The sequence below is a fragment of the Dendrobates tinctorius genome, unplaced genomic scaffold (assembly GCF_039654945.1).
Source record: "Dendrobates tinctorius isolate UK_male_01 unplaced genomic scaffold, ASM3965494v1 ptg000086l, whole genome shotgun sequence".
In the NCBI taxonomy this organism is placed as follows: domain Eukaryota; kingdom Metazoa; phylum Chordata; class Amphibia; order Anura; family Dendrobatidae; genus Dendrobates; species Dendrobates tinctorius.
Window position 1 is genome coordinate 50,018,680 of NW_027361754.1, and position 23,183 is coordinate 50,041,862.

Genomic DNA, 23,183 nt, shown 5'->3' on the forward strand with positions numbered 1-23,183 from the left:
ACCAACATACTATAAAAGGGGCTGATGGGGACTCCTGAGAAGACCTTCATACTATAGAGGGGGCTGTGAGGTGGACATCATTCTACATAGGGTGCTGTTGGGGGAACACTCATCCTATATGGGGGGTTGTGGAAGGACCAACATACTATATAGGAGGCTGTGAGGTGGACCATCATACCATATAGGGGGCTGTGTGGGGTTACTGTGGTGGACATTATATTGTGTAGGGTAGCTGTGGTGGACATTATAATGTGTGGGGTGGCTGTGGAGGCCATGAAAATATGTGGAGGTCTTTTGTGGCCATTATACTGTGTGGGGAGCTGTGGTGACCATCATACTGTATCGGGTGGTAATGGGGGACATCATACTATGTTGGCTTTAGTAGACATCATACTTTATATAGGGGACTGTGGTGGACATCATGCTGTATATTGTGGGCTGTGGTGAATACCATGGGCTGTAGCCAATGGGGGAGCAGTAGTGACCATCTTACTGTATGGTGTCATCATACTCTATGGAAGTTATGAAAGGGGTATCCTAGTGGGTGAGACCACTTAAGGGCTTCAGTAGGGGCAAAATAATTGTGCAAGTGCCATAATACATATCCCTCACTGTGTCTTAAAGAAGTCCTCCCATTAAAGATTTTATCCTCTTAATATATTGCAGTCATCATATTATATAGCACTGTGTACGTACAATTGCTCATTTTGCCTTTCTACCCAGATAATTCTCTTGTCTCTATGTAGAAACAGGAAGTCTCTTTTTTCCTGCATTTATCATCCCTCTCTTCAACTTCTGACCCAGGTTTCCCTCTATACCCTTGCCAGTGACTCATATAGGGAAAAGAGACGTCCTGTTTCTACACAGAGCTTGGAAGGATTCAGCTAGTCTGTTTTTAATCACGTGATGTCATAGACCTATTGGAAAACAGAAGAATTATCTGAGTAGAAAGGAAAATTAGCAATTGTAAGTACCCAGTGCTATAGAATATGATGACTGCAATATGTTAAGAGGATAAAAATTTTGGTGGGAGGAGGAGTGCTTCATTAGAAAGTTGGGAGGTATACCTTTCTGTGACTGTTGCTATGGGGCACCTGTTATCTATGTATACGCCCCTGCTCAGGAGCATTATTCCAATAAAGAGTCACTGAGTGTCATTATAATAATGTTCCCCTGTGCCTTCTTATAGCTATGCAGCACCATACAGTAATAATGTACTTTTGTGTTGCCTAATAATTACCTTGTGCCTCATTTAATTTTATTCCCCTTGAAGCCTTATAATAATGACCCTGTACCACTTTATAATAATAAAAACAACCCCTTTGCTGCTTTACTATTATTATGCCTCCATGGATTTCCCTATAATGATAATGACTCACTTGGTTTTTATACCTTGAGAAAGGTGCTGTTCTGGTGCAGAACCATGTTGGTATTAATAAAAATCGTTTTGGAATCCCAAGGCTCTTCATTCCCGCAGCGCAGCCCGTCTAAATGTGTCAGCCTCCATTTTTGCAACGATCCCCCATTGTGTCTTTTTATAATACCTCCCCATTGTGCTTCCTTATAATCATGAGGGGGCACAGAGGGATGTTATTTCTAGAGGGTTCTGTATAACTGTAAGGAGGTGCAGCATTTTTACTACAAGGAAGTACAGAGGGAACATTATTACTGTGTAGGGGCACAGTGAGGGCATTGTTATTGTGTGGGGCACCATAGGAGGGTACTATTACTCTATGGGGCAAATAAGGTGCATTATGACAGGCTAGAGCTTTGTTAATAGCACTACATGGTTTGCGTAGAATTTGAGGAAGGTCCTGGAAAAGTAGTAAGTCAAGAATGTCTGCGCGTTACATTTTACAGGGACAAATTAAAGATGGAAGAAGAGGTCATGGTGGTCTGGGCCAAATGGAAAAGAAAAGGGAAAATTAATGGTTACAATCAGCAAGAACATCACTCATGAGAACCTGTACAGTACACACATGTATGGTCTGCTGATCACTGGTGTAGAGCCGATATTACCATTATATGGTCACTGTATGGTGGTGATATCAGTCCTAGTACAGTGGTTTTAGTGAAAGTTCTCCAGGCTTGAAGTTGCACACTCTATGTGCAGTTTTATTATTATTCAATCTTATATAGCAATATTATTGGTATTAGAAATATTGGTCTTGTAGTAAATCTTGAATTTCCCCATGTAGGGTTATATTATTAACCCCTTCATGACCCAGCCTATTTTGACCTTAATGACCTGGCCATTTTTTGCAATTCTGACCAGTGTCCCTTTATGAGGTAATAACTCAGGAACGCTTCAACTGATCCTAGCGATTCTGAGATTGTTTTTTCGTGACATATTGGGCTTCATGTTAGTGGTAAATTTAGGTCGATAATTTTTGCGTTTATTTGTGAAAAAATCAAATTTGGCAAAAATTTTGAAAATATCGCAATTTTCAAATTTTGAATTTTTATTCTGTTAAACCAGAGAGTTATGTGACACAAAGTGGTTGCTAAATAACATTTCCCACATGTCTACTTTACATCAGCACAGTTTTGGAAACAAATTTTTTTTGTTAGGAAGTTATAAGGGTTAAAAGTTGACCAGCGATTTCTCATTTTTACAACAAAATTTACAAAACCAGTTTTTTTTGGGACCACCTCACATTTGAAGTCACTTTGAGGGGTCTATATGGCAGAAAATACCCAAAAGTGACACCATTCTAAAAACTGCACCCCTCAAGCTACTCAAAACTACATTCAAAAAGATTATTAAACCCTTCAGGTGTTTCACAGGAACTAAAGCAACATGGAAAGAAAAAATGGACATTTTAATTTTTACAACAAAAATTTTCTTTTAGCTTCAATTTTTTCATTTTCACATGTGCAACAGGATAAAATGGATCCTAAAATTTGTTGGGCAATTTCTCCTGAATACACAGATACCTCATATGTGGTCATAAACCACTGTTTGGGTACATGGCAGGTGTCAGAAGGGAAGGAGCACCATTTGACTTTTTGAATGGAAAACATGCTGGAATATTTAGCGGTTGCCATGTCACGTTTGGAGAGCCCCTGTGTGCCTAAACATTGGAGCTCCCCCACAAGTGACCCCATTTTGGAAACTAGACCCCCCAAGGAACTTATCTACATGCATAATGATCACTTTGAACCCCCCAGGTGCTTCACAAATTGATCGGTAAAAAAAAAGTACTTTGTTTTTCACAAACATTTTCTTTTAGCCTCAGTTTTTTCATTTTCACATGGGCAAAAGGATAAAATGGATCCTAAAATTTGTTGGGCAATTTCTCCTGAGTACACCGATACCTCTTATGTGGTCATAAACCACTGTTTGGGCACACGGCAGGGTCCGTAAGGGAAGGAGCGCTATTTGACTTTTTGAATGGAAAATTAGCTCAAATCGTTATCGGACACCATGTTGCGTTTGGAGAGCCCCTGTGTGCCTAAACAGTGAAATCCCCCCACAAGTAACACCATTTTGGAAACTAGACCCCTTATGGAACTTATCTAGATGTGTGGTGAGCACTTTGAACCCCCAGGTGCTTCACAGAATTTTATAACGCAGAGCAGTGAAAATAAAAAATCATTTTTTTTCCTCAAAAATGATTTTTTAGCACGCTATTTTTTTATTTTCACAAGGGTAACAGGAGAAATTGGACCACAAAAGTTGTTGTGCAATTTGTTCTGAGTACACCGATACCCCATATGTGGGGGGAACCAATGGGCGCACGGCAGGGCTCAGAAGGGAAGGAGCGCCATTTGACTTTTTGGAATGAAAAATATCTCTCCATGTCGTGTTTGGAGAGCCCCTGTGTGCCTAAACATTGGAGCACCCCCACAAATAACCCCATTTTGGAAACTAGACCCCCCAAGGAACTTATCTAGATGCATAGTGAGCACTTTGAACCCCCAAGTGCTTCACAAAAGATTATAACGCAGTGCCGTGAAAATAAAAAATATTTTTTTTCCTCAAAAAATTATTTTTTAGTGCGCAATTTTTTATTTTCACAAGGGTACCAGGATAAACTGGACCCCAAAAGTTGTCCAGTTTGTCCTGAGTACGCTGGTACCCCCTATGTGGGGGGGACCACTGTTTGGGCACACGTCGGGGCTCGGAAGAGAAGTGACATTTTGGAATGCTGACTTTGATGGAATGGTCTGCGGGCATCATGTTACATTTGCAGAGCCCCTGATGCACCTAAACTGTGGAAACTCCCCACAAAAGACCCCATTTTGTAAACTAGACCCCCAAAGGAACTTATCTAGATGTGTGGTGAGCACCTTGAACCCCCAAATGCTTTACAGAAGTTTATAACGCAGAGCTGTGAAAACAAAAAATTTTTTTTCCTAAAAAAAAATTATTTTTAGCCAGCAATTTTTTTCCACAAGGGTAACAGGATAAATTTGACCCCAAAAAATGTTGTCCAGTTTGTCCTGAGTACGCTGGTACCCCATATGTGGGTGGGGACCACTGTTTGGGCACACGTCGGGGCTCGGAAGAGAAGTAGTGACATTATGAAATGCTGACTTTAATGGAATGGTCTGCGGGCAGCATGTTACATTTGCAGAGCCCCTGATGTACCTAAACTGTGGAAACCCCCCACAAGTGACCCCATTTTGGAAACTAGACCCCCCAAGGAACTTATCAACTGTAGATGTATGGTGAGCACTTTGAACCCCCAAGTGCTTCACAGAAGTTTATAACGCAGAGCTGTGAAAATGAATCATTTTTTTTCCTCAAAAAATGATTTTTTAGCTCGCAAATTTTTATTTTCACAAGGATAACAGGAGAAATTGGACCCCAAAAGTTGTCCAGTTTGTCCTGAGTACGCCGATACCCCATATGTGGGGGGGAACCATTGTTTGGGCGCACATAAGGGCTGAGACTGGAAGTAGTGATGTTTTGAAATGCAGACTTTGATGGAAAGGTCTGCGGTCGTCGTTACGTTTGCAGAGACCCTGATGTGCCTAAACAGTAGAAACCCCCACAAGTGACCCAATTTTGGAAACTAGACCTTCCAAGGAACTTATCTAGATGTCTGGTGAGCACTTTGAACCCCCAAGTGCTTCACAGAAGTTTATAACGCAGAGACGTGAAAATAAAAAAATAATTTTTTTTCCACAAAAATAATTTTTTAGCCCCCAATTTTTTATTTTCCCAAGGGTAACAGGAGAAATTAGACCACCAAAGTCGTTGTGCAATTTTTCCTGAGTACGCTGATACCCCATATGTTGGGGCAAACCACTGTTTGGGCACACGTCTGGGCTTGGAAAGGAGGGAGCACCGTTTGACTTTTTGAGCGCAAAATTGGCTGGAATCAATGGTTGCACCATGTCACGTTTAGAGACCCCCTCATGTGCCTAAACAGTGGAAACCCCTCAATTCTAACTCCAACCCTAACCCCAACACACCCCTAACCCCAACACATCCCTAACACTAATCCCAACCCTAACCATAACCCTAACCCCAACACACCCCTAACCCTAATTCCAACCCTAACCCTAATTCCAACCTAAACCTAGTTCTAACCCTAATTCCACTCTAACCCTAATTCCACCCTAACCCTAGCCCTAACCCTCTTTCCAACCCTAACCCTAATGGAAAAATAAAAATAATTTCTTTATTTTATTAATTGTTCCTGCCTATGGGGGTGATAAACGGGGGGTGTTTATTTACTTTTCATTCTATTTTGATCACTGTGATAAACTCTCACAGTGATCAAAATAGAATGAATGAATTGCAGCTGGCGGGCGCACTGCGCATGCACCCGCCATTTTCCAAGATGGCGGCGCCCATAAAGCAGGACCGCGGGACACCGGGAGCAGGAGAGGGACATCGGAGGAACCGGGGGGTGGGGGGGTCGGAAGGTGGTGGGAGCCTAGAGAAGGGGGAGGGGAGCAGATAATGACGGCGGCGGCACATTGCCGCCGTCAGTCGGTATCGGGGGCCGATCGGGGTCGGATCACGGTCTCCAGCCATGTCCGATGCAACTGCAGCATTGGCCATGGCTGGATTGTAATATTTCATCAATTTTCATTGATGAAATATTACTATCGCTCTGATTGGCTGTTTCACTTTTAACAGCCAATCAGAGCGATCGTAGCCACGAGGGGGCAAAGCCACGCCCCCTATGGTGAAGAACAAAGCCCCCTGTATCTGCGGGTCGGGTGACCTTTCAGTGACCTAGGTCACCCGACCCGCAGGGGGGCTTTAAAGTCGTGACGCTACATAGGCGTCATGGGTCGTTTTGGCACGACTTTTCATGACGCCTATGTGGCGTCAAAGGTCGTGAAGGGGTTAATAGACATTCCCATCTGGTGCTTGGGGACAGGGACAGCATGGACCTGTGTGCTTTCAATTGCCAGGGCTGAATTTCAGTCCCAGTCCGTCCCTGGCTGGAACGGCGGGAGATTCAAGGAGAAATCAATAGTTATTTCCTTACTTGTTTAGCATTCTGCAATTTAGGGCCAATTTTGCTTATTTCCATAAACCCCATTAATGACTAGGACAAGCGCTCTGACCGTTCTCACCTTCCCACGAGGAACAGGCACAGGCAGGTAATCACATAGGAGATTATGATTCCTATCCACAACTCTCTGCTGAAAGGATTCAGGAAGCCGAAAAGGTAAGACCCCTCTGAAGAGGACTCTTTCTTGAGGAGTATGCCGATGCCAGTCTGCAGGTAAGGTTTGGTGAATGAGATAACGTTTTCTCGCACCGAAGTAATGGTTAAAGGAGCCACTGCCAAGTCTGCTTCCTAGAAGAACAAAAAGATGTAAATTAAACCAATCTGAGGTTTTTTTCACCCATATCACAATTGTATCAAGTAAATGAAGTCTCCTTGTTTTCCTAGACACAGCGCCACCCTTAGCCAAGGGTCTTGTTAGGTATTACAGCTTGTCTCTATTCAAGTGCAATACCAGATACAGTCCACAGACAGCAGTGGCACGGGTTCTAGAAAAAAAGTAAATCACTTCTAATGCCGAACAACTCTAACTTTAGTGTCATTAATGTTCAGGCGTGACGCAGTGCTGTGGTAGAGGTTCCACATACTATTTGTGCTCCCTTATAACATGGTCTGAAACTCAGTTTTGTCCCATAGTTCAGATCTACAGGTCTGTGTGAACGTGCGGCTATTATCTGTCCATAGACTTGTGGAAGTCTGTGGAGTCATCCTAATGTGTGTAGGTCCATCACACTGTGTGGGTGACAGTTGTGGCCATAATACTGAATGTGGGAGCTGTGGTGGCCATCAAACTGTGGGGAATGTGATATCTTCATACTGTATGGGGGAATCGCATGGTGTGTGGGAAATCATGCTATATGGGGATGTGGTGCCATCATACTGTTTGGGGGACTGTGGTGACATCATACTGTAGAGGGGCATTGCGCTGCATGGGGGAAATAATACTATATGGGGGATGTGGTGCCATCATACTGTATGGGAGAATCACACAGTGTGGGGGAAATCATGCTATATGGGGATGTGGTGCCATCAATCTGTAGCGGACTGTGGTGACATCATACTGTATGGGGAAATCATGCTGTATAAGTGATGTAGTGCCATCATACTGTGCGAGGGGGACTGTGGTGACATCATACTGTATGGGGAATCACACGGTGTAGGGAAAATACTATCTGGGGATGTGGTGCCATCATACTGTGTGGGGTGCCACAACAGTTTTTCTATGACCAAATGCAGTTTTATTGTCCACGTGTTTTTACAAGTAGAACTTGTTGCTATGCTTGAATCGTACCTAATTTTACAGTTTTAAAAACTGTTTGGCAAAAGTAGCATGCTAAATGTCATAGAACTTGCCATATTTAATAAAAATAAGTGTTTTATTCCGTGCAGCTCTATGCAGACATCCACTGCTAGGTTTAGAAACCTTGAGTGGGATGCAGTGCTACAATAGTGCTATGGCCCCATTATTTATAAGATAGCCGTGAAAATTTAAGGAAATGTTTGCTGTAAAAAGGTCTAATAGTTATCACTTTTATATTTCCATTTTTAAAAAGTTTTCTACTCTCAATAAGATGGACACCAAATCCTTGCCGTCATGTAAAAAAACAAAACCAGATAATACTCGTCCTTCCAAGGTCCAGCACTGTCTCCCAGCGGCTTCTGCTCCAGTCTCTGTTTTGGCTGCACCAGTGACATAATTGCTGCAGTGCTGATTACCACTGCAGCCAATCACTGAGCTCAGCAGCTCTGCTGATGAAGAACGAACAAGCTTCTGAGCTCAGTGATTGGCAACAGCAGTAATGTATTTTGCAGTTGTTCTGTTGCAGCCTAGAGACTAGAATAGTGGTGCTGGACCTGGGGAGGGTGAGCAATATTTCTAGCTTTATTTTACATTCCTGGAAGTTATTGGGGTCCACAGATCTAGCCCCTGGATGATGACAAGCATGTCCATATTTATTGAGAACAAAAATTTAAAAATGGGAAAGATTGTAGCTAGTGATGAGTGTACGTGATTGAATAAGGTGTTATCTGAGAATGCTTGGGTGCTAACCGAGTGTCTTTGGGGTGCTTGAAAAATATGTTCCAGTCCCTGCAGTTGCATGTCTCGCAGCTATTCAACAGCTGCAACACATGGAGGGATTGTCTAACAGACAATCCCTCCATGTGTTACAGCTGTTGAATAGCCACGAGACATGCAGCCGCGGGGACTCGAACATATTTTTCGAGCACGCTGAAGATACTTTATTAGCACCAAAGCATTCTCAGATAGTACCTTATCCTTGCACGTTCACTCATCACTAATTTTAACGAAGCATTGGAAAGTTGGATAAATTGGAAAGTCAATAATTATGCTACTTACCTTCCTAATAATCTCCCCAACCATCCCATTCCACGCTCCATTCTGGTCCTTGGCGCCGTACCGACCATCTTTCACCACATGTAATGTGTAGTTAAACTCCAAGGCTTGAGAAAGCTCAGACAGAAGATCCACACAGTATCCTTCTAATTCACCCGAGTCTGTCATCATAGCGAAGGGCTGCTCCTGTTGTGGAAGATTGGAAAGTACATTATTAAAAGGCAGCTTGCCAGCAGCTCTCCCCACCAAAATCTTGCACAAACGCTGTAGTTCTCGGGGGCGACACATGCACAGATTGATAGTCCAGCTCTCGGTCATAAGAACATTTCTGCGCATGTGCCACCCGGGAATAACAACGTTTGCATGAGATCTCATGCGGGGGAGCAGCTCACAGAGAAGAGTGACCTGTCAGTCACTGACAAGGGGCCGGCGGTGGGAGGGGAAAGAGGGAGAGAGCTGTCAGTGCAGGCGAAAGCCCTCTGCACCTGCGGCTCTTTTGCATGAAAAGTCATTAATAGATTTCTATGGCGGTTTCTAAAAATGCTTCAATTACCAAAAATCACCAATTAGAGAGAGATTGCTTTATTTCTTAAATATAATTATATGTATTATCACGGAGACAAAGCCTATTGCCTATAAATCTTCATCAAGTACTTGCCAGAATAGTGGTGACAATCACTGTTTTTGGAATTTGACGCTTTGTTCTTCCCTGCAATTAAAAATTGAGTATTAATGCTAGAGTTTTCAGTTTACCATCAAAGCAAATCTATCAGCAGTTTTCTACTGCTCAAATTGGGCAGGAAGAGAAAACTACGTCTTGGACCAGATTGACACAGTTGTTCGTGGTCCATACTAAGACAATGCGATAGCTCCATAAGGACCCCCCAATTATTGCAAGCTTTTAATAGTAATAGGCCAAAGAAACTTTTTGGTCCCCCAAGCTCCCGGGCTTGGGTACAACAGCAACCGCTGCATCTATTGTAGTTACGCCCCTGGTTGTAACACATGTGAAATGGACAGGATTATGGAGAAAAATAGTGATTTTTATGGATGGGGTTAGGAATTGTAAGCCCCACCATAAAATAGAAAAAAATTACAAGCCATAAGGCCACCAGCACTGCTTATTGGATCCAGCCTCAGTATAAATTTTAGCTTACTCACAGAAAAACGGTTGAGTCTCCTGGGCACCATATCTTAAACACTGACCCCTCAAGAGTTACGGAAGTGATTAAAAGTCGCTGGGATGTGACCTATAAAAATTGCTTCTGTTAAAGGGGTTTCAGAAATCCCCTGTTCCCCTGACTGCAGTTTGCAAACAAACCAAGCCTTGATCACCCACCCGAGATCAATCACTGAGTCTCCACCACTGCACCTGGTGTCTTATTGTCCGCAGCGCTGGCATCAAAGCATAGACAGCACTGCAGCCAATCAGCAGCTTGTGCCATCAACTTAGGCCTGTTTCACACATCAGTTTTTCAGATCATTTGTAATCCGCGAAAATGGCGGAAAACAGATCCGTCGGCGGATTGATAGCAACGTGTGGCACTGGACCGTTGCATTTACGGATCCGGCGAAGGTTGAATTTTAAAGGTACCCGTGCCTGGAAAAAAGGAGAGAGAGAGAAGCATTTCAGGGTTAACACTCCTCCCGCCTTTCACCTTTTGAGCATGCGCAGTTAAAAATAGCGGACCGTCAACCAAAAAAAAACGTTGCAGTGTCCGTCTCGTCCGCCCAGGAGCCGCTAAAATTCTCGCGGATCCGTCAAATAATGGACCCAACGGACGACCATCAGTCAAAATCTGCCACTAATACAAATCAATGGGGGAAAAAAACTGATCCGCCCCTTTTTTGGCAGATCCGTTTTTTTTTTTTTATAAAATTGGCGGATTTTGACTGATGACCAAAATTGGATGTGTGAAACAGGCCTTAGGCAGATCTGTTCATAACTCACCGATTAGCTGCAGCGCTGTCAATGTGACATCAGCGCTGCTGACATGACAGCACTGCTGACAATAATAGACACTGGGAGCAGCAGCATAGTCTCAGTGCTGGACCCAGTAAGGAGGAGTAAAGCCTAGTTTTTATAAAAATAAAGAAAACTTTGCCGTTGGACAGGGGTTTTGGAAATCCAGAAAACCCCCTTTAAAAGAAAAATGTTCCCCGCTTCTCTGAATCTCATTTCCATCATCTTTTGTCTGCTTACATCTAGTTATTGGCCACAAAATATGCGAGATCCATGGACCTTATATGCAAGATCCATGGACCCTATATGCGAGATCCATGGACCTTATATGCAAGATCCATGGATCTAATATGCGAGATCCATGGACCTTATATGCGAGATCCATGGACCCTATAGGCGAGATCCATGGACCTTATATGCAAGATCCATGGATCTAATATGCGAGATCCATGGACCTTATATGCGAGATCCATGGACCCTATAGGCGAGATCCATGGACCTTATATGCGAGATCCATGGACCTTGCATGTGACTGACTGGTAAAGGAGCCCTAATTTTGGGCTTCTGGCAGACATTGCCACATAGAGAATAAGACGAGGCTGTTGCTGCCATATGGAAGACATGTTGTGAGTGACTTAATCCTTCTTCAGTAACCATAGAAACAGTTGTTGCTATGCTCCTTTTTCTCTCTGGTTCCAGATGTTTTTACCTTTAAGTGAAATCCATCTGATCCTTCTGCACCTTAAAAGGCAAAAAAATAAATAAAATTGTTATCAGGATTTCAGAATTAGAGTAAAGATGTAAATTCCTTCCGCATACACCATAAATCAGTCACTTATTAGAAATACGCTGGACTAGGATTGCACAGAGATTTCTCTGGGGTCGTCAACAAGAGGAAGTTCTGACCACTGAAGAAAGATGTAATGTCGTTTAAATGACATGAAAATATAATTACATCCAAAAAACAAAGCACTGGCTGGTCCAGCTCAGACTTGATTGCCCGTTTTTCTTGTTTTCATGAGATTCCTTGTTTTTTTTATCCTCTACATAATCCTTGGCAAGACATGGAAGAGTTGTAAAACAAGCCGGGCTGTTTTCCTTTCCTCAGCTTGAGTTGACTGCTCAGAGAATGCATCGTCTTGTTACCTATTCAAAGCCTCTCGCACATAAAAGTTCTTTTCAAGAGAAGTTGAAGAGCTGCCGGAGAATATTCCGAGAAAACGAGTTTGTCAATTGATGCTGTCAGATGCCCCAGCGCCTCACAGTACGAGGCTGGCAAAACCTTTATCTGGTCTTTATTCCAACTGTCGTCCTCTACGGAACCGTAAATAATTGGGCGTTGGTATCCCCCGCAATGTGAACCAGTGAGGCGCAGAGAGCTTCCACCTGGTTATAATTGCTCATTTGCTATTGTACTGACAGATGTTTATATGCAACAACACCTGAAGAAATATTTGGGGATGTAGAATAAGATTCCCAGATTTTTTTATCTTTAGTTTTACTAACAGATTTGACTTCAGACTGCAAAGCACACTTAAAGGGGACTTGTAACCTGGGCACAAGTGGCCAGTTATTTCTCTTAGTTTATTCCCACTGCTGTCCTGAGTATTCCACTTTTTGTTTTTTTAAAATCCGTCATACGGTTCCAGAGATATTGACCTTTTTATTTACCAAGAGACATGGCTTACAGGTTAACTATACAGAGCAGTGTAAAGACACACCCCAGAGGATGCTGTGAGCCACGCCTCCTTAGTAAAGATTAAAAAAAAGTAGCATTAATTAAAAGGCCCATATCTCTGGTATTCTAGGATGGATTTAAAAAAACAAAAACGGCATACACAGTGGAGAAACGAATAAAATAAAAGCAAAAACTGAATCCTTTTGACCCAGTGACACCACCTCTATAAAAGAATAAAAACCCTAAGTCCAGTCCGACTTTTAATGGTGCCAGCACGGATTGCGATGTCCCAACTGACCGCAGGTCCCCTTACCCAAAATCAACAGCTTCATGTATGGCTATGGATAATCAGGAGACCAATGGCCGGTCCAAACATGATGATCTGTACTTCTATCATGAAAATCAGATGTGTGAATGTGGCCTGAGAGCGGTAGTTTGCATTGCTCGCTTCCATTCTGTAGGCTCAATATAGTAGTTCCTGTCCCTTGATGTCTACATTAAAACTTTAAAGGATGTGGCCTTGTTTGGGGCCTTAAAGGGTTAGTCTGTGTTTTGTTTATTAACAAATGTATTGAGGACATGATGTGTAGCTTTTACTAATATATAAAAATTACAGGTTCAGCTCCTGCACTCATTTTGGCCAGATTCACACTCTTACGGAATGCAACTCATGCTCCAGCAGAGCCACCATCAGGGCATTACTACCCTTGCGGTTGTATGGGACCCGTTGAGCAGAAGCAACAGGACTTCTGCCCCCGGGGTAGGGGTGGGTTGCCACTCATATCTTGTCGGCAAAGGAGCTTTCTTGGTGCTCCACTCCCGTCCACAGAACGGCATCACACGTAGCTAAGAGCTCCCTCCGCCTCTTCTGTGTTGGCGTCTTACTGTATTGAGGATGTGATGGGGAAGCACAAGCAGAAATAATGATGAATTGAGACTGGGGAATTGGGTACAGCAAATGATTATGAATTGAGATTGTGGGATGGGGTATAGCAAATTTTTATGAATTGAGACTGGGGTGGAGAACAGAAAATGATTTCATTGAGACTGGGGGATGGGGTACAGTAAATGATTGTAATGATTCGAGACTGGGTGGGGAACAGAAAATAATGACGTAAGGTGGGGTTTGTGGGAGAGCAAATTATGAATTGAGGATGGGGGAGTGCAAATGATTAATTGAGGTGGAGGTCCTGTTACTGTGCAGGGTGGCACTGTGTCAATTTTTTCTTCATTTGACAGTGTAGAAGTTGGGGAAAAGTGGGGAATGTGTGTTTGAAGTGGTGCTCCTGATAATTGTGTTATTTTCTGCTGAGATGAGTCCTGGCTGGAAGCAGTGATGGCGGTCTTCAGTGGATAAAGAAAAGTGAAGATGAAGGACTTTATACAGTGACGTCTCTAGCTAATGTCACTGGTGATTACTGTATTACCTGTACACTATATACAGAGATCCTATGTATAATGTCACTGGTGATCACTGTATTACCTGTACACTATACAGTCCTCTGTATAATGGCACTGTTAATCACTGTATTATCTGTACACTGACACTATATACTGTGTATAACGTGACTGTTGGGTCAGTGCTACCTATACACTGACACTATATACAGAGCTCCTGTGTATAAGGTCACAGAGCTCCTGTGTATAAGGTCACCAGTGATCACTGTATTATCTGTAAACTAACACTATATGCAGAGCTCCTGTGTATAATGTCACTGGTGATCACTGTAGTAACTGCACACTATACAGTCCTCTGTATAATGGCACTGTTGATCACTGTATTACCTGTACACTGACACTATATACAGAGCTCCTATGTATAATGTCATCAGTTATCACTGTATTACCTGTACACAGTATACAGAGCTCTGGTGTATGTCACTCATGATCACTGTATTACCTGTAGACTATATACAAAGCTCCTGTTTATATTGTGACTGGTGGGTCATTGTGTTACTCGTACACTGACACTATATACAGAGCTCCTGTGTATAAGGTGACTGGTGATCATTGTAATACCTGTACACTGTCACTATACACTATGCTGTTATGAATGGGTCACCGAGGAGGAAAACTAAACAAGCTAAGTCACAGAAAACCAGAGAGGTTGGTATCTATGCAGATTGCAGACCCCTGATCCTAACCACACAACTAGCAGCAGCCGTGGAGCGTTCCTACTATGAATCTAGATGCCTCGTCACAGCCGGAGGACTAAATAAGCCTAAAGCAAGAAAAGGGGAAAACTAACTGCCCCAGAGCAGACCCCAAAGGAATAGACAGCCCCCACACATGTATTGATGGTGAAACAAGATGAAAACACAAACACAGGCAGTAAAATAGGCTGAGCAAACGATGGGGCCCAAACTAACTAGAAAGGACACGAAAGGAAAGACACTGTCTGCAATCTGCCCAAAAAAACCCTACAAAAATAATGTCCAACACTTCTGATAACAAAATTAACCCTGAAGTCACTAGACTTCTCCCACTATATCAGCACTATGAAATATTCTGAGACAGAGCAAAAAAAGAGGCCAATCTAATAAAGGACAAAAAGCAAATTGGCAAATACAGATAAATAAGAGTGGAAATTCAGCACAGCCCCAGCCGGGGCTGGCTGACCACAAAAAAACTGAATAGACCAACAAAATCAAGTGTGAACATTAGCAGAAACACTTAGCTTGAGATGACTGGAACAGATCTGAAAACCAAGACCTGAAAAGCCAGAAGGAATCACCAGCACCAGAATAGGGCGTCGGCTGTCTTAAATTCAGTCTGAGATTCCAGAGATCCAATCGTTATCCTCATCAGGTGGCAGATCTCTACTAATTAAATCAACCTCACTACCTCCTGTTACCACCAGGCGTAGCCCAGAAGGAGAACTCACAACTGGTAGACCAGAAAATGAGTTCACAACGCTATGCTATGTACAAAGTTCCTATGTATAAAGGTACTTATGGTAATATTCATATTGTGGGATTTTTTTTTATTAATGATCAGCATAATAGTATTTGGTTGCTATGTGGTGGTATTTGTCCTTTGTATATGGTATTATTTGGTCATTATGTAGTGGTAATATTTGATCTGGTCATGGTGTGACGGTATTTGTTCCTTGTATATGGTAATATTTGGTCACAATGTGGTGCCAATATGCAGTCTGATCATGTTGTGATGGTATTTGTCCCTTGTATGTGGTATTATTCAATCACCACGTGGTGGTAACATGTAGTCCGGTCATAGTGTGATGGTATTTGTCTCTTGTATGTGATAATATTGATCATTTTAAAATAAATAAAAGGAAAATAAATAAAATATACCTAAAAAGAGTATTGGGTATTTTCACACATTTTTAACAGGTTAGAGTAAAGTAGGGTGCGGTAAGAGAGTCTACCTTGTCATCACGGCGGCCTAAAAAAATCTTTTGGCCATATCAAAGCTGATGGCTATGTACAGTATGTGATTTGGGGGTTTGGTGGGAACTTCTAATGTGTGATTAGTGAGGATGTGGTGCAAACTGGAGTTTTTCCAAGAGTGGGTGGTGGGACTGTGGAAAGTTTGAGGGGTAAAGGCAGAGCTGGATGGGTGAGCCTCATGGAGGCTGGAAAATGTTGCCAATATGGGGTGGGGGTCTAAAACTCATTGTGGCAGATTTGTGCTCTGGTCGAAGGTTCTCCTGGCCCAACTCAACAGCCTCATAAGCATAGATCTGTTCAGGGGACTGCGACTGGTGCATGCATTGGGGGCCGCGAAACATCGATGTGTGAATCCAGCCTTCTTCACAGACTGCTCAGCTCTACTGGTATAAAAATCACTGATGGTGCAGAAGCATGTGGCCAGACTTATCAACCTCCTCCACATGAAAAACAGCTTTGAAAAACATCACTTATCTATAGCCCCTTGAACATGCAAACTGCTGATGACTTCTATAATAAATTCTGCAGAAGTATTACAACATAAGTGGTCTATTTACATGGCAGAACATGGGGGTCATCATTAAGCCTTTAGCTGCCTTGGGAATCCATTGGAAGCACCCCAGAATCGCATCATGGTAATGAGGGGCTTCCAGAATTAGCCTCCTCCCCCTGTAAAACCATTTAGGTGTTGCCTTCACTATTGACTGTGACATGTAAGTGATCAAAAGCCAGGATCCCACTTATCTCTGGTCTGGGACACAAGAGTGGGGTGTCGGCTATGTCATACAGCCAGCAGTGACTTTGTATACTTATATATAGGTTTGGTAACCTGGTGCCCAGAGACTGCAGTTTTAAAAGATACAGAGAACAAGGTATGATGTATATGGTACAGCACAACCAGCAGCTCCGAGCTAATATGTAAGCATTGGTGAGTCTAAAAGGGGAGTGTTTCTCTTTGTGGAGAGTGCCAAGCCAGTCTAAGGAGACTTATAAGCCATGCATTGCTCCTCTAGGGAAATAAAAACTCCAATAGACTTTTCAGACAGGAAGACGATGATTTGAACTCTAGTGCCACTGCCACCATTTGGATGTAACAATCCTAAAAGTCAATATCAGTCCTTTAAAAAGTTCTTGTTGTCACATGACTTAAGATGAGATGTCAATCCAGACACTATTTGCAGACTCGTGTTTCAGGGCGTTTGCCCCTCATCAGTACAAGCAGGAGATCTGATTTGGCTGGATGAGAGGCCTCTGCCAGGGGTTCTAAGTGGGAATGTTTTTACTCCCAAGCTGGAATAAGTAGATTATAGGTCATGGAATGATCCTATGGGAAATCTTATCCTAAGTCATGTGGCAGGCATTGCTAAATGGTCGATATACTTTTTTTTAGGATCAGGCTTCCTATAGGCGGCACTAGAGTTCCTGTCCTTTTCTTCTCTAAAGAGGATTTGTGATGAGATGGATGGTGAATAATTTATTTGGAGATGAGCTTATATATCACCGGCCCGATCTGCCGTGAAATCTTGGCTAATATTCAGATTGAAGTATGGTAATAATGAAAGCCCTACCATGGGGAGCTGTATAACTGATGGGTATTATATAAAGAAGCCATTGTAACCCTTATACAAAGGCATATTTCAGTTGAATTGGATCCAGATGACTGAGAACATGGCTCATTAACCATTTCTTTGCTACAATGTGAATGTTGATCTTATATAGGGAGTTTATTTCTATATAAACTTAGTAGCCGTCTGCAGTAAAGCAGACGGCTCAGGTTTAGTTTATGCTGTGACTATACAGACTTTATATTATACCCATGTATCTGTGGCAGAAGACGGGCACCATCTGTATAACAAACAAGACTTTAAGACTTATATCTATGGCAATATATCGTCCTCCTAGTTGGAGATTGTTACTCATTTAGATCAGTTTTTCATTTTCCCCATCATAGAATAAATTTGATATGAGTACCAGTGGGTTGCCATTGCCCAAGGCAAGTATATTGCACCCCCCTAACCCAAGAACCAGTTGTGGTCCAGCATGGAACCCCTTCTTCCCCAAGCAGATACATTGTATTATAAGAAAGTACTGATCTAATTATAGTTTGCCCTTCGGCCTCCTAATTTTTTTTTTTTTCGTTCTTTTTTAATGAAATTGAAAAATAAAAAGTTAGACATTGTTGGAACTTTTTTTTTATTTATTATTTTATTACTGTAGCCCTAACCTAAGTCGCAATTGTAACCCTAACCAAAATTGTAAAGCGTGTATGAAAGTAACATTTTTTTTTTTTTTAACTTATTTTAATATAGGGGAAACTTTCAAATTTGTGAAAGCTCCACCAGCATTTCTCGAGTGAGAATCGAGGCTGGGAGCTATGGGAGAGAACAGTGCATGTGATTCAAACTTGTCTTGTTCAGTCTCTGTCCCTGCCTATGCAGAGCACTGCAGCCAATGACAAACTCATGTCAACTGCTGCATTCTGCATAGGAACTGGCAGCAGAGACCAAGATGGCACCGCTGCCCCTTGCTGCTTAACTGGTTGAGCTCACCGGTTGCACACATATTGCTTACTGCTGGTCCTCCTATACAATCTGAGAATGGGGGTTCCAAAATTTTGTTCTCTAGTAGAATTTGGTAAACCACCTCTGTGCCTCCTATGCTATGCCACTGGTAAGCAACCTGTTCACCTGAGAATGTAGGTCATTATTCTGTAGGGTGCTTCCTGGAATAATACATTTAGAAGGACATGTCTGCTCCCCTGACAAATCCATGGTGAGAAATGAGAATTCCTCATGAGATAACAATTGTGAAACATCTATTTTAAAACTCTTTTTTGTTATTCCTTTATTTTTCCTACTTGAAATGTATTAATAAAATGACAACTGGGTGTTCGCACTTGTGGGTATGTTTGTATACAATATCCACATTGATTGGACAAAATTAAGGAAAATGGCGACACCCAGTTGTCAATTTGTTTATATTTTTCCAGAAAGGATACCGGAGGAATGGTAAAGCTAAGAAAAGATGATCCACATTTCTTATTTTCTCCCTTTAAACTCTTAGTATGTGCTCATTTTGGTGGGAAAGTCTACGCCATTACACCTCGTACCATTACTTTGCTGCCAAAATATGATTACGAGACCTCCCTTCTACTGCACAGTGAAGGCTAACGTGGCACTTTTAGGCATGATAGCTGTCTTTTTGTTTTTCTTGTGGGTCTATATTGTTAGGTTCCCAGTGACAGTCCGAATTTGCTAATTTTTTCTGACATGCATATATATGATATACTTCGCAAAACAACCCACCAACCTTGAAGAGGTTGTCCACTGCTTTAACACTGATGACCTATCCTTAGGATAGAAAAAATGGCAAACAGCACTTACAGGATCAGGGGGATGCACGCTCACAGTCCATAGACCCAGTCGGACAATGGCTGAATAAATCTATATAATTCTCACCTGGATTGGATGCTGCTCTTCTTTTTCTTTTTGGGCTATCCTTAGGATAGGTCATCAATGTCTGATCAGTGGGGGTACGACATCCAGAACCCTCACTGATCAGCTGTTCTTGGTGTCGGAGTTGCCCAGAAGTGCTCAGTTATGGATCTACCATTTATTTGAATAGATGGTAGATGTGCAGTACCCAGCTGCGGCCACTATCAGTAGAGAGAGCAGTTCTGTAACTGAGCACTTTTGGTCCCTCCCCGTATCTAGAATAGCAGATTGGTGGGGATGCCAAATATCGCACCCCCACCGATCAGACACTGATGACCCATCCTGAGAATAGCTGCTCAATGTTAAAGTAGGAGACAACCTCTTTAAAGGCTTTTGCACAGAATTTTTGTTTTATTGTTTATTAGTATCTTAATGCAGAGTTAAAAAGTGCCGGTCGGTCAATTCATGCTGCCCGAACCGTAAGCAGCATGAATCAGAGTCTGGCTGCGATATTCCAGCTGTGTACGTTTTATACTGAAAATTTGCACATGAAGGTGGAAATAACAGAACTGGAGCTATGCAGATACATTAAAGCAAGTGTAGTGCAATATACAAACATGGTCAAAATTATTGGTACCCATCGTTTAATGACAGAAAAACCCACAATGTTCACAGAAATAGCTTGAATCTGTCAGAAGTAATAATAAATCAAAAATCTATGAAAATTAACAAATGAAAGTCAGACATTGCTTTTCAACCATGCTTCCACAGAATTTTAAAAAAATAAATAAAACTCATGAAATAGGTCTGGACAGAAATGATGGTACACCTGAAAATAATGTGACAAAAGGGACATGTTAAATCAAGGTGTGTTCACTAATTAACATCACAGGTGTCTTCAATCTTGGAATCAGTGAGTGGGCCTATATAGAGGGCTACAGATACTCACTGTGCTGTTTGGTGACATGATGTGTATCACACTCAGCATGGACCAGAGGAAGCGAAGGAAAGAGTTGTCTCAGGAGATTAGAAAGAAAATTATAGACAAACATGTTAAAGGTAAAAGTTATAAGACCATCTCCAAGCAGCTTGATGTTCCTGTGACTACAGTTGAACATATTATTCAGAAGTTTAAGCTCCATGGGACTGTATCCAACCTCCCTGGACGTGGCAGCAGGAGGACAATTGATGACAAATCAAAGAGATGGATAATACAATTGGTAGCAAAAGCGCCCAGAAAAACTTCTAAACAGATTAAAGGTGAACTTCAATCTCAAGGAACATCAGTGTCAGATTGCAGCATCCATCATTGTATGAGCCAAAGGGGACTTCATGGGAGAAGGCCAAGGAGGACACCATTGTTCAAATAAATCATAAGAAATCCATACTGGAATTTGCCAAACTACATGTTGACAAGCCACAAAGCTTCTGGGAGAATGTCCTATGGACAGATGAGACAAAAATGGAACTCTTTAGCAAGGCGCATCAGCTCTATGTTCACAAACAGAAAAATCAAGCATATCAAGAAAAGAACACAGTCCCTACTGTGAAACATAGAGGAGGCTGTGTTATGTTCTGGGGCTGCTTTGCTGCATCTGGCACAGGGTGTCTAGAATCTGTGCAGGGTACAATGAAATCTCAAGACTATCAAGGTATTCTAGAGAGAAATGAGCTGCCCAGAATCAGAAAGCTTGATCTCAGTTGCAGGTTTTGGGGCTTGCAACAGGATAATGACTCAAAACACACAGCTAAAAGCACCCAAGAATGGCTAAGAGGAAACATTGGACAATTCTGAAGTGGCCTTCTATGAGCCCTGACCTAAATCCTATTGAACATCTTTGGAAAAAGCTGAAACATGCCATCATGAAAAGGCAACCTTCAAACACGAGACAACTGGATCAGTTTGCTCTTGAGGAGTGGGCCAAAATACCTGTCGAGAGGTGCAGAAGTCTCATTGACAGTTGCAGAAATCGTTTAATTGCAGGGATTGCCTCAAAAGGTTGTGCAACAAAATTTTAAGTTACGGGTACCATCATTTCTGTCCAGGCCTATTTCATGAGTTGTTGTTTTTTAAAATTCTGTGGAAGCATGGTTGAAAAGCAATGTCTAACTTTCATTTCTTCTTTATCATGGATTTTTTTTATTTATTACTTTTGTCAGATTCAAGTTATTTCTGTGACTATTGTGCGTTTTTCTGTCATTAAGCGAGGGGTACCAACAATTTTGACCACGTGTGTATACACTGTAGCAAGTGAAGACAGCATCACCCTGGATACACACAGACCTCACATCCAGCCTGCATTACTGGGAGAAACACTCCCTTAAGAGTAAAATGTGAAACATGGATCAGGTTGCAAACTTGGATTTCAAGGGAGGTTGGGTTGAAAAAAAATGAATACTGACTGCAATTATATATGTAAAAATATTTTTCCCACATCAGTTTTCTTAACATGTTAAGGAAATTAATGGAGATTGTCAATACTACCTTGTGCTGACAACTATAGAGATAATGAAGTTGCTTAGTAGTTGAAGTGATTATTTACAGAATTTACTTTACTGACCCGTGTCCTCCATCCAAAGGATGACAAGCGTGAAGACCAGAACCAGGGATTTCTTCATGGCCGTCACTGAAACCTAAAGAAAAGCAGATTTTCCAGTTACGTTCACTCTCCAAATCCGTTGCTTTCTGTTGCCAAGGATGTTATTTTACTCCTGTTACTAGGGTTATCGCTCTTGTTTTCTGTCCAATAATTAGCAGCTCCTGGATTCAATCATTACAGTCACGTACCCCAGGAGGAGGATGATTTATAGATGTAATGTAGAGGATTCTCTGTATAAGAAGATCAGAGATGATCAGGAAGTTGGCCCCGGTGTGCCCTCTTCTCTCATAGTGAGGGGTGGTTTCTATAATAAGATGGGACTGGGAAATATTTCTATATCAGCTACTATAGGTGAGCTAAGTATCAATTTTCTGAATAAATCTATTTCTAAAGTTGCTATTGACATGAAATTCTCACCAGATGTCGGTAACAACCCATCCAATTCACACAAGCAAATAAATCAAACCATAGATGTCCATAAATTAACTTATGTGTAATAATGAGAAATGAGACAGGGAAAAAGAATTGAACACATGAATAAAGAGAGGTGAAAAAGCCATGGAAAGTAGTAACACCAGCTGAAATCTCTCAGTAATTAGAAAGCAATCCTGCCACTTAGTGACAAATAATATCAGCTGGTTCACCTGATGGTCTCTTAAAAGGTGTCTCTTTACCAAGGTGCCACAGGAGAGACATCTCATGATGGGTAAAACCAGTGACCTTCACAACTTTGTTGTTTCAAAATATACTGATGGAATTGACAGAAGAATTTCTTAACTATTGAAGGTTCCAGTGAGCACTGTTGGGGCCATAATCCGAAAGTAGAAAGATAATTTCACCATAAACCAGCTACCACCAGGTACTCCCCGCAAGATTTCAGACAGAGGAGTGAAAAGAATTGTCAGAAAAGTTGTCCAAGAGCCACATACCAGCTGTGGAGAGCTACAGAAAGACCTGAAATCAGCAGGTATAATGGTTTAAAAAAATTTGATAAGTAGTGCACTCAAACTCTATATCCTGTATGCACGCTCACCACACAAGACTCCATTGCTGAACAAAAAGCATGTTCAAGTGTGTTTAAAGTTTGCTCAACAATATTTAGACAAGCTTGTGACATACTTGGAGAATATAGTCTGGTCAGTTGAGATAAAAATTGAACTATTTTGCTGCTGTAGTGCACACCATGTTTGGGGACAAAAGGCACTGCATATCACCCTAAAAACACCACAACAACAGTGAAGTTTGGAGGTAGGAACATCATGG

General features: G+C 41.9%; 1 protein-coding gene across 1 annotated transcript in view; it reads right to left on the reverse strand.

Annotated features, from left to right (window-relative positions):
- Window positions 1-23,183, reverse strand: part of LOC141097883 (probable glutamate receptor) — a 48,251-nt gene that overhangs the window by 9,234 nt on the left and 15,834 nt on the right. Inside the window, exons 2-6 of the mRNA XM_073585385.1 lie at window positions 21,882-21,954; window positions 11,508-11,539; window positions 9,494-9,544; window positions 8,839-9,021; window positions 6,544-6,770 (exon numbers count right to left, since the gene is read on the reverse strand). Of these exons, the coding sequence (XP_073441486.1) occupies window positions 6,544-6,770; window positions 8,839-9,021; window positions 9,494-9,544; window positions 11,508-11,539; window positions 21,882-21,939 (551 nt within the window). The 5' untranslated portion in view covers window positions 21,940-21,954. The remainder of the gene's footprint in view (window positions 1-6,543; window positions 6,771-8,838; window positions 9,022-9,493; window positions 9,545-11,507; window positions 11,540-21,881; window positions 21,955-23,183) is intronic.